This window comes from Cygnus atratus, chromosome 3 (assembly GCF_013377495.2).
Source record: "Cygnus atratus isolate AKBS03 ecotype Queensland, Australia chromosome 3, CAtr_DNAZoo_HiC_assembly, whole genome shotgun sequence".
In the NCBI taxonomy this organism is placed as follows: domain Eukaryota; kingdom Metazoa; phylum Chordata; class Aves; order Anseriformes; family Anatidae; genus Cygnus; species Cygnus atratus.
In genome coordinates this window covers 105,523,325-105,535,780 of record NC_066364.1, presented here as the reverse complement: position 1 = coordinate 105,535,780, position 12,456 = coordinate 105,523,325, and the positions used below count along the sequence as shown (strand labels likewise).

General features: G+C 37.3%; 1 protein-coding gene across 22 annotated transcripts in view; it reads left to right on the top strand.

The window, feature by feature from the left end:
- Positions 1-12,456, top strand: part of NRXN1 (neurexin 1) — a 731,365-nt gene that overhangs the window by 296,044 nt on the left and 422,865 nt on the right. For all 22 annotated transcript variants that reach the window (XM_035562244.2, XM_035562216.2, XM_035562225.2 and 19 more), the window contains one exon: positions 8,764-9,147. In XM_035562244.2, coding sequence (XP_035418137.1) covers positions 8,764-9,147 — 384 coding nt within the window. The remainder of the gene's footprint in view (positions 1-8,763; positions 9,148-12,456) is intronic.

Sequence of the window (12,456 nt, the reverse complement as noted above, 5' to 3'; positions counted from 1 at the left end):
ATAAAAAAACTTGGCTTTTCCTGAGCTATCTTGTTGCTGCTGATAAAATACTTCCAACCTTTCAAATATAAATGAAGAGATTCTCCTGTTGATGAATAAATAGCTCAAATAATCTCCCTCTCCTTTCCTTCCCACCCCACCTCCCATATGTTTTGCAGCCTTTTACTCCTACCCTTCAATCCAATGCAGAGTGGCTCCCTCAGATAATCGAAAGCTGTGACATTTCTCAAGGAGCTTTGCTGATTTCCTTGACTTTAGCATTAGCTGGATCAGCAAGTACTCAATTTATTTTTCATTCTTTGCTCTCTTCTGGACTCTTAGTCGCAGGGAGTATCTACTCTAAAAGTACAGACTTTGTCCTGGCCTTGTTGGGGGCTGGGGCAGAGGGAATGTAAGGAATGAAATTTATTTAGACCACATTTTTTATTTGTACTCATCCAGGCACTATTCAGTAGTAATTCTGCTGATGCCCTGAGATTTTGGGAGATACAAGGAAGAGGAACAGGTGGTGCCTTCCAATTTCATTTGCTGTTGGAGATCTTAACCTCCTATCTTCTACACGTTTATCACCCACAAATCCCACCATGCTGCCTGTAACACCTTCTCTGAGTGCTTCCTTACATGACAAGCTGATTTTCAGTGAGCAGCAACTCCTGAGCCCCTATTTCCCAGTATTAAGCAAGCCCATCTGTTTTGCTAGGTATGCAAGAGAGGAAAGGGAACACACCTTGTCCAGCAGCATGTCCTTTTGGCTAAGTATACATCAGGACACAACCTGGTACCAAGTGCTGCCTCCTGTCATGTGAGCTGGTTTCCCTTCCAGCATTCATGGCTATTCTGAATTCCTGTGAAGGACAGTGGCTTCAAAGCTGTGACTTGACTGTTTGCTGTATGCTGTGGTCACAGTCCTCATGACAACTACTATATTATGCTTTAGCACATAATGTGTAAAGGGTACCTAGAATACCTTACTCTTTTCTTAGATTTTTCAACACTTTTTAATGAGCAGGAGCAAGTGTTTTGGGTCCACAAAGAACAACTAAATAGGCCAGATGAGGTAAGCATAGAGATCAGAATAGCTGTAGCAGCTGTACTTACAATCCTCATTTTTAACTGATCAGAACTGGTGAGACATGATTTAGAAATATGTTTTGGTTCCTTATACCAGACTTATGAAAAACTAAATTGCTGAGATAATGAATATGATTGAAGAGGCTCATTAACTCATACCTAAGGGATTTTTTTTTCTGTTGTTAACAGTACTGCTAACTCTACAGTAAAAGGAAAAAGCGAAAACAAAACATGAAACAGTTGCAAAGGTCTTTGCTCTCATTGTTTTCTGTGACAGAGTAGAGTTAGGCTAGTAAGTGTTTTCTGATGTTTGAGTATTATTTAAAATTTTGATAGACTTTGCCATATTCAAGGATAACCTTTCAAGTATTTTTTTGACTGCACTGCCATTCATCCTTTGGATGTCATTACACATTGAAATCAGAAAGGAAACTTACTCTTCTGGTCAACCTCCAATGGTGTATGCCAGTGTAAAACAGAATATATCAGAATGTATTCATAGGTAAGTAACATTTAAGGGTTAAGGAGTCACTGAAATTTTGAACTAAAGTTAGAGTTTCAGTTTAAATACCAGACATTATCTCTAGAGTATGTAATTAGAGCTTAGATATAATCAGTATCTCTGTAAGTAGTGCTCTGAAGATATCATATGCAGTGTTGTTGAAAGTTTTTTTACACATGCATTTCTATGTGCTCCTTGCTTTCTGTCTTTCCAGCGTTCTTAGAAATGACACATGTACATGTTCCTATTTCAACAAAAGTTAATAGTTTACATATTTGAGATTCTGTGTTTACATTACATTTTCAGGAAAATTGTTCCAATGATCCTGTTACTGCTTTTCATTTATTTATGAGCTCAAGGGAAAATTGAGAAGGTGTGGCCTTGAGAAGTCCTCTATTTCAAGCCTCCAACTACAGTAGTGATGGAATGGCATCAGCCTTAACAGATGTTTGTTCAGTTACCTCCAACACTGCACACTGCACAACCACCCCATGCAATCCATTCCTAAGCTGAATCTTTCTATATGTAAAACAAGCCAATTTGTGGATAATTTCCTTGTTGACAGCAGGCAGGAAACACATTTTATTTGATGTCTTAGATCTACTTTTTATGATTTGAACGCTGTTATCATGTTAGTCTTCATTTTTCTTTATAGACCAAGAAACCTCAGACGCTTGCTGTTCTTATATATCATGTTCTATAGCTGCTGACCATTTTCATTCCCATCTTCTGCAGTGTCCTGTGCTGATCTGCACCTTACTCAGGTAAACCTTACCAATACTTTTAGTATAGTGATATGATAGGCTTCCTTATACCTCACCATAGATTTACAGTTTAACAGAATCATATAATCATAGAATGGTTTGGATTGGAAGGGACCTTAGAAATCATCTAATTCCAACCCCCCTGCCATGGGCAGAGACACCTTCCACTAGACCAGATTGCTCAAAGCCCCATCCAATCTGGCCTTGAACACTTCAGGGAGGGGGCGTCCACAGCTTCTCTGAGCAACCTGTTCCAGTGCCTCATCAGCCTCATAGTAAAGAATTTCTTCCTTATATCTAATCTAAATCTACTCCCTTTTAGTTTAAAACCATTACTCCTTGTCCTATCAATACAATCCCTGACAAGGGGACCCTCTTGTGACCCTCTGGGCCCCCTACGGGTACTGGAGGGCTGCAATGGTATCTCCCCAGAGACTTCTCTTTTCCAGGCTGAAGAACCCAAACTTCCCCAGTCTGCCTTCATAGGAGGGTTTCTCCAGCCGTTTGATGATCTTTGTGGCCCTCCTCTGGACTCGCACTAGTGGGTTCATGTCCTTCTTGTGCTGGGGGCCTCAGAGCTGAATGCAATACTCCAGGCCAGGTCTCATGAGAGCAAAGCAGAGGGGGACAATCACCTCCCTTGACCTGCTGGTCATGTTTCTTTTGATGTAGTCCAGGATGTGGCTTGCTTTCTGGGCTTCAAGAGCACATTGCAGGCTCATGTTAAGCTTCTCATCAACCAACACCTCCAAGTCCTTCTCCTCAGTGCTGCTTTCAATTCATTCTCCACCCAACCTGTATTCATCTTTGGGATTGCCCCTACCTTGCTGAACTTCATGAGGTTTACACTGGCCCGCCTCTCAAGCCTGTTTGGGTACCACTGGATGGCATCCCTTCCCTCCAGCATGTAAACCACACCACATAGCTTGGTGTAATCAGCAGACTTGCTGAGGGTGAGGAATGGCATTTGTATTGAATTTACGTGGCAAAGTTTTGGTAGTAGGGTCTGCAGGGGTGGCCTCAGTGAGAAGAGCCCAGAAGCTGCCCCATGTTATATAAGAGCCTGTTTCAGCTGGCTCCAAAGGAACCTACCACTGCCCAAAGCCAAGCCAATAAGCGATGTTTATTGATCCGTATGATCCACAAAAGCAGCTGGGAGAGTGAGGAGTGAGAAGCAGCAAGTGAGAAGCACTGACCAAGGTCAGTGCAGAAGGAGGGCAGGAGGTGCTCCAGGCACGCAGCAGCAGTTCCCCTGTGGCCTGTGGAGAGCCAGCGCAGGAGCAGGCCCCCGGCCAGAGCTGCATCCCGTGAACAGGAGCCCACACAGGAGCAGGGGGTCTCAATGTTCTAGCTTGTAATAGGTAATAAATTATGTTAGTCTGTCTATGCTGAGTCTCTTTTGCTTGTGATAGTAGTTGCTGAGTGATCTCCCTGTCCTTATCTCAACCTTTGGACCCTTTTCATCATATTTTCTCCCCCTTTTACTTTGAGGAGGGGAGTGAGAGAGTGGTTGTGGTGGAGCTCAGTTGCCCAGCTGAGTAAAATCACCACATCACTTGTCACTGATCTTCACTTGGACTCAGAGTTGTTGAACACAACGCTTTGAGTGTGACCATTCAGCCAATTCCTTATCCAGCGAGTGGTCCATCCATCAGCTCTGTATCTCCAGTTTAGAGACAAGGATATTATGCAGGACAGCATCAAATGTTTTGCACAAGTCCATGTAGATGATACTTTTAATCCCATCGTAGAAGGCCAGCAGATTTGTCAGGCACAGTCTGCCCTTAGTGAAGCCATATTGACTGTCGCTAATCACCTCTCTGTTTTCCATGTGTCTTAGCGTAGTTTCCAGGAGGATCTGCTTTGTGATCTTGCTGGGCACAGAGTTGAGACTGACTGGCCTATAGACCATTTTGCTCATATGTACATTGTTACTGATTATGTTGTTGACTCTTCCTTTTTGAAGAGTTGCTCACTAATCAGTTATCCTTTATAAGTCAGCAATTCTTGCTGAAAATAGTAATTTCATTAGTTTTTCTTAGATTGGTCCTCCAGTACTTAAAGATGTTTTTGAATGTTTGAATTGCATTTTGCTCTTAGGTGGAATTCTATAGAATCAGTTCACCTGTTGCTCATTTTAGGGCCCTTAACTTTATGGTCAATTTTTGGAGGTACTACCTGGTTTCGGAGTCTGAAGTTAGACCATGAATTTTGAGACTAAAATCATTCCACATGTTCTTGTCTTTCACTGAGTCTTCCACCCACTTTTTTTTTTCTTTCAGGCCTGACAATTCATATGCTATTAGCTCCCCACCTTCCCCTCCCCCCCCCCTTTTTTTTTTTCTTTTTTCCTTTCTGGAAAAGATAGTATCTCCTATTTTTTTTGAGCATAAAAACAAGATTTACAAGGAAGCTGACTGTTTCCCACCAGACATTATTACCTCAATGTTGCACTTTTCAAAGAAATAATATAACTGATCTGGTTATGGTTGCTGTTATGCTGGGTACTATGCAAATACATAACAAAAATTATGGTTCTTACTACAGAGATGTTACAAGGTTATAGTTTTCTGTTTCAATTGAGAGGTTCTTCTGAATTTGTTGCTTCCTCCTCATATTCTGTTGTTTAGGTTATTCTGTAAAACCAGACATGTCCTAGTCTTTTCCCTCTTATACAACTTAACAATTCTAGGGAGAGATGGATTGACATCATATTATCTTTACAGGCCAAATTATTAACCTTTTCCTGTCCTGGCCTCATAAGACATTTTCATGTTCCACTAGCTTCCCTTCTTCCTGCTTCTCTGGAAAGTGATGTCTCTTCACATTCATAAGTAGAAACATCCAAATGGATTGGAACACAATGGTGATTTGACAGAACAATTCTTTTTAATCTCTGTATAATTCTCAGAGAAAGTAATATGGAAATGCAGAAAAGAATCTGTGTGTGTTACTATCCCAGGATTCTATGGTATCATGCACGGTTGTTGTGGGGTCCAGCCTGAGATGGGTTTCAGTAGAATTTAGGAAAATTCTACCAAGAAAGATGACAGGCCTAAAAAAAAATTTGGCTACTCTGCTTCAGCATCACAATTCTGGATGCACCATGGATACAAAAGTGTTTCTAAATACATTACTTATTTTCTATAGGCTCGTCTTTTATGAACTTCATTTTTGCATTTCATTTTGGGTTTAAACAAAAACAAACAAAAACTTTTGATGTATTTGGAAGTTTTCTTTCATTTCTTTCATTACCCTTAATATGCTTTTTGCATTTTTTCACCTATATTTACAAAGCAATTAGTGAGTAAAATTTGCATTCCCTCTCAGAATTACCTACAAAAAGGTAATTTGGACACCAACAACAGTGATTGTTGTATGGCTGCCTAGTCATGCTGTTAGAAGTTCAGCCAGAAACAAGGATACTTGGTAAGTGGTAGCATGAATCTCCTGGTGCATAAGTATGGGTTTCTTGCTATTAGCTAGACAAAAGCCTATTTGTATTGTAGTCATAGTTTTTGTTCTAGACAAAAAACTATATATTGCTGTATGATAGCACATTGAGCTACATGATATGCTATGTAGAAGCTTGACCTGTTCTTACGTAGCAGCTGAGCCAGAGCAAGTTATGCAAGCCTTGAGTCTACTGTGGGTATTGTTTGACTTAGTGTAGCTCTTAACAAACAGGATTGAATGAAATAAAGGTAACTTACTGTTGTCTGAGTAAGTCACACACATGGTATGTAGTAGGTCAGCTGAAGTGTCATTGATATGTCCAGCAGTAAATTGGAGATAGCCCAGCAGGGTTAATGTGAGTTCTACAGTCAGTCAAAACATGAAAAAGGTGCACAGAAAATTTGCTGTCTATTATGTTTTTCTACCCATAGTCATTAGATGCCACAATTACACTGTAATTTACGAGGTTTTCTCCCGAGTATATATGTGTCATTTCTTGGGGAGGGGAAAGGTTCATTTCTTTAACAAGCTGTTGCTGTCTATTCAAAATAACACTTGAGCTTTGTTTGGGCTAATCCTTTATAAGATACAGAACGAAGTTTTTCTGCTTCTATCTATCACATAGCTGTAATTCACAGTCACCAGAGTATAATGGTAATCTACAGTTCCCTTTATTGTTCACCTTATATTTTGAACCTCCATGTTAGTGTCTCAGGTACACTGGCTAAGATTTGCCTTTCTGTTCCTTTTCATTGAAATCCATCAAGATAAAGTTTATTTTTAATAGCAATGAAGCCCTAGATGTCTTCTAGTATCAAGATAGCTTGAAAACACTAGTGTGTTTACCCATTAGAAAACAGGACTATGCAAATGCATGAGCTTAGGGTTGGAGGTTGTACATCTTTGGGTTAATTATGAGTTTGCCTGAGTTAATTTATGTGGGTGCAAGTGATGTCTAAATATAGGTTTAAAGCATTTGGTTCTAAATTAACCTGTGCAGCAAGAGGTGAGATTAAGCAACAATAGCAGTAAGGAATATTATGAGCACAAATATGGTTTATGTTTGCAGTATCTTTAATTTATTTTTAGAGGAGAAATGGTCTATTCTGCAGGCATGAAAAGTTCAGCTTCAAGAATCTGAGAAGCAAGGAAAATATTTAGAAAAAAAAAGTTTATAATTTTTAAAAAGTTGGAGGTTGGGAAAAAAGAAAAAAAATTATCTTGGTCCAACATACCTATTTTTTACAGCTAAGACTGAAATTTCACTTTCAATCTGTGCAATTATTCAACTGACACAGTAAACATTTCTGATAATGCATAAAAAAATGAAAACTGGCAACATGCTCAAACATTCCTTAAACATGCTTATAAAAATGACAAAAAGGCTGTACAAACCTGTTTTCTCTTTTTTGGTCTCTTTGAGACTGTAGCAACAGTAATATCCAGCCCTTCTAAAATCTATACATCTCAAGTCTTGCATGGGAGTCAGATCTCATGAGACTTCTGGCCCAAGAGGTTTTAATAAATGTCCAAACTGTTTACATATTCACTCTGTCCATGTTTTTGAAGTTAGCCTGTCAAACCAACAAAAGAACAAACAAAATATAAAGCTCTCAAAGGACTCCATTGCTGGAAGAGAAGCCTGAATTTCAGGATGTATCCTTATCAGAGAATAATCATCTTCTTGAACATGTCTCTGTTTGCTTAAAACTCGCATTTTAGTATTTATGCTATTAAAATTCTGAATTCGTTATTTTCATGCACCACTCCAACCATAGTGGAAATGCTTTTGAAAATCAATGTTATCTTCTGAAATCTGTCATATTGACAGTGGAAATGGTGAATTATATAATATTTATGCACATATATGTAATAAATACATTGTGGGAAATGTGATTCTTAACTGCCCTATCATTAATACACATTTGAAAGTGTGTCCAGTAGATAAGCATTGCATAATGTGTCTGGTACATTGTATTAATCTGGTGGTCTATATTGTTTTGATTTATATTTTGCTTGCTTTTACACCCATATAGATTGGTAAGAAGGCACTTCTGTGGAGATCTACATGAAGATTCTTTTTTCAGCTGACTTTACTTACTAAATAAAATGTGGTTGACATAAATGTGTTTTCTGATTCCATGCGCTAATCTGTTTTTCTGTCTATTCCAGTTGTAAAAATTGGATACTTCATTACCTTTAAAAATACAGCAAAGAGGATCTTTACAGTTATCTTTTTCATTATCTTATATATAAGGAAATTTCTGGTGTCTCTGTTCAGACACTTCGTAGAAACAGAATTTTATTTTAGGCTTAATTTTTTTGTTTATTTTTTAACTTAAACACAAAAGATATTTCTGATTTCCTCAGGTTCTGTATACTTTGTTCTCTCCCTCTCTTTGTAACATGCATGAATTTTTAGGTAAGTGTCAGATGCATTGATTTTTCCCTCTAGGAGCACATCACTATCTTCTTAATGATTGCCTGCCTGGCAGCTGATGAGAGTATTTTCCTCCTGCACTCAAAGGGGGAGAAAAAAAATCTTACCTAAAGCCCACTGAAAGTGGTGAGAGTCTTTTAAAATATTGTGTCTTTGGATTCAAACCAAAGACACAGATTTGCCTCCCAGGTTGCAACCTATCAATGAAACCTCAACCTTTATGCTTTGAATCACCTGTGAGGTAGTGAAGAGTTTTTGTTGCACGAACAGGATATTTCTGCAAATAACTGAAATGCATTCCCCCCTGACCCCACAAGATTGGTAAGAAGAATTTTACTTTTTTATGATGTGACCATGCAGTAATGTGCATAGATGTGTGTCTATTATTGTATAGATATATAGAATACCTATGTTTCATTTATAGATATTTGCCTGGAGTTAATGTGGCACACACATTAATGGTTAAAATAACAGTACCAAAATATTTAAATGTCTTGAAAATCTTGAATTTTGTTGTCATTTCTTCTCAGGGACCATATCTGTGAACACATTACGTACTCCATATACTGCACCGGGAGAAAGTGAAATCCTTGACTTGGATGATGACTTGTATCTTGGAGGTTTACCAGAAAATAAAGCAGGCCTCGTCTTCCCAACAGAGGTGTGGACAGCACTTCTCAATTATGGATACGTCGGCTGCATTAGAGATTTATTTATTGATGGTCAAAGCAAAGATATTCGACAGATGGCTGAAATTCAAAGTACAGCTGGAGTAAAACCTTCATGCTCAAGAGAAACTGCAAAACCATGCCTTAGCAACCCCTGTAAAAACAATGGTGTATGCAGGGATGGGTGGAACAGATATGTTTGTGATTGCTCTGGGACGGGGTACCTTGGCAGATCTTGTGAAAGAGGTAAGTTCCATGAGATGGCCATGTTTCTACTTTAATCATCCTGTACGATGTTTAAAATGGTACATTATCATTAACTCTTCTGATGCAGAAAAAGTGTCTTTGATTTCATTTGGTGATGACGGAAATGGAGCGCTGCTCTAGACTGAAAGAAGTAACACTAGAAGAAAGACCTTAGATGACTTTTTAAGATGCATAGATATTAGTTGACTATGACAGAGCTAGTACTTGCTAAATGTCTCTAGGAAAATGTCTTGCCTTTTGTCATCATACGCTGATGAGTTATTAAAAGATTTGTGAAAGTAATTTCAATTAGTATTGCGTAAGTGAATGCACATTCCAGTTCCAAACTGAGGTCTCATTCTCTGCCACTTTACATCGATACCACTGAGTAATTAAATTTCATTTAGAATTCCACAGTATCACTTAAATTCACGGCCAGAATTTCTGCCATGAATCAAAGCAAAAAAACCTGTGTAGAAATCTATATTTCTTACTTGACATTTTTTCTAAAGTTCCTAGTTCCCAAGGAAACTGTTTCTACTCATCTTAATTCACTGAGTAGCCCTCTGCCCTAGAAAAGGTAAATGTAAAGTTGACAAACCCTATTTATTTAATTGAAAAGGTGGATAGCGGAAAGGAAGACAGAAGTTGAGGTTAAGAAAAAAATAGGAAAAAAATCTGTAATATAATTAATGTATAGAGTATGCCAATGGAAGATTCTAATACAAGTAGTAGGACAGCAATAAAAAACAAACAAACAAAACCTTAGTTAACATTTTAGGTGTTTATTTGTATTCTTGTTTAGAATAGGAAATATTTGAATGCCAGAAGTTGTAAAGTCTCATATTGCAGTTGACAGAGTATAGTTTTCTTCAAGCTGAAATCTACATTTCAAGGTTATTGGATGGCAACTTAAGTTATGCCCCTCTAGTTTGGTTCATTTTAATGGGTAATAAGATAAACCAAAAATGTATTATTTTAAAATTAAAACCCGAAGTTGTATGTAAATAGACATGTGCAATTATGTAGAATTAATGTCATCATATTATTAGCATTTGCAAGTAGATTCTCAGTCTTTTCTCTTTTATTTTCTGTATTTTTCGAATATATAAGCTCTTGGCGCGTGATTTTTATATCTCCAGATTGTTGTGTTACTGCTGGAGCGAAGCTCGCAGAGGGCATAACTGAGCTGTCGGTTGGATTACAAAAGCCTTCAGTTAACCATGTCTGGTGTACCACCCTGTGGCAAAATTCTGCTATTACATATGGCAGAAGTGAAAATAGGACTTTTTAGCTCGAGATCTAGGATGCATGTACAAAGAAAAAAAAAAAAAAGAAAGAAAAAAGCAGATCTGCAAAGAACTTAAAAGCAGGCTTATTCATACCAATTTTCTATAAATATACTTGACAGGTGGTAATATTTTATGTAAAAAACCTTTTAGTCTCTCTTATTTTCCATACTTCAGCCGTACTTTCCATACTTTTCAGCCATCTTCCAATATAGAGCTTGATTTCCCAACACATTCTCCTGGTGGCAGTGGTGATACTAGAAAGGTGTAATTGGTTTCTTTACCGTTTGTGTGGCACTTCAGACAGTATGTTATTGTTTCCTACTCTTCTTGGTTTTCCAAAGGAAACCACACAAAAGGAGGTCTCCTTACAGAAAGATTCATATCCCAAATAGTCATGCATTAATGCAACTATAGCTTTTGGGATTCTGAAAGCAATGTGTTGACATCCTACCAAAGATATTATAACTTCTACTCATGTGCAGTAACTGATAAACTATTGTATTTGGTGATGTAAATAACACAATTATAATTGTTCAAACTAATTTAAGCAAAATAGGAACATGTTCATTTCGACAATACAGTTCTACACATAGGGCAATTGTTAGAATAAAATATTAGAGATTAAGCAACTGGGATATTTAAGGCTAAATGATTAAGATGACAGCACTGAACTTAAGTGTGTAACTACCATTTACTACAATTTATTTTTTTATATTATTTCCCCCCAAATAGGAGTACTGACATCCATATGTGGATGTATCTTGTATAATGCAACATCCGAAATAAGTCTGGTGCACAAAAACCATGGCGCACAACTCAGTTCAATTTTAATTTCTGGATACTTAATATTTTTCATATCTAATTACTTTTTATCTTGTTGCAAGTTATTCTTGATATTATGCTTCTTTGTAAGCTTAAACATCAGTATAATCTGTAGATTGGCTTTAGTAGATTATGGAAACTATAGCAGATGGACAGACAGCTGTCACAGCAATATAATTTGGTTTCCTATCTTACTTCCATTGTGACCACAATATGTGACTGCCTTTTGCAGGTGTATGCTTTTTGACTTGATAGCTAGGAACAATGTACAAGAGTAAATTCATCAAACAGTAGTAAGGAAAAAGTAGGTCTGCAAAGATTTGTCGAAGTGGCATTTCTGAGGAGAAAATATATTTAAATTAGTGTGTCTGTGTACATGTATGCATTGCGCATGCAAAGCATCTGCATATACGCATATACATTAAATACAGTTTTCATTCCTTTACATTATCTCTGGATGCTTTAAATAAATAATAAGTAAATAAATAAACAACGACAACAAAACACAAAGGAAACCCACAGGTGATATGATGACAGATTTTCATGAAGAATTGTGTGCTATCATCAAAATATGATTATGGTAATTATATCCCTGTTTTGCATAAAATAATCAGTCTTGAGTGTTTAAGTTCTAGTTCCTTTACTGTGTAGCTTAGGACCTCAGTCCTGAAATAGTACTGCTGTAGAAATTGGGATGAATCACTTTGCCTTCTGTTTATAGATTATCCAGTAATTAATCGCATATCAGGTATTATTCCCGTCAGGTCGATGGAAAGGTTCCTCATGTTTTATCAAGGCTGAAGCAAAGGGCCCAGATGGATTAAAGTAGCCATGATAGAAAACACACAAGCAACAGTTAGCTGAGTGTTGTATATGAAAGTGCATAAAAGAAAGAAAACAATAAAATAAAATAAAATAAAATAAAAACAACAAACACAAAAAAAGTTTGTCAGTAGGCATTGATATACCTGAATAAACCCACACAGTTGATAGGATTGTAATTTTATATATATATATATATGTATCAGTGTTTTTTTTTTCAGGGCAGGATATTGTTGCTGTAACTACACTGGTAACTAAAAGAGAACAAATCTGAATAGTTAATTACTGATGCTTTGGATTGTTCACATATTTCCTGACATGGCTCTGGGCTGTATCATTTATCATTTTGAGGCAAAGTTTGTATGTGATTTGA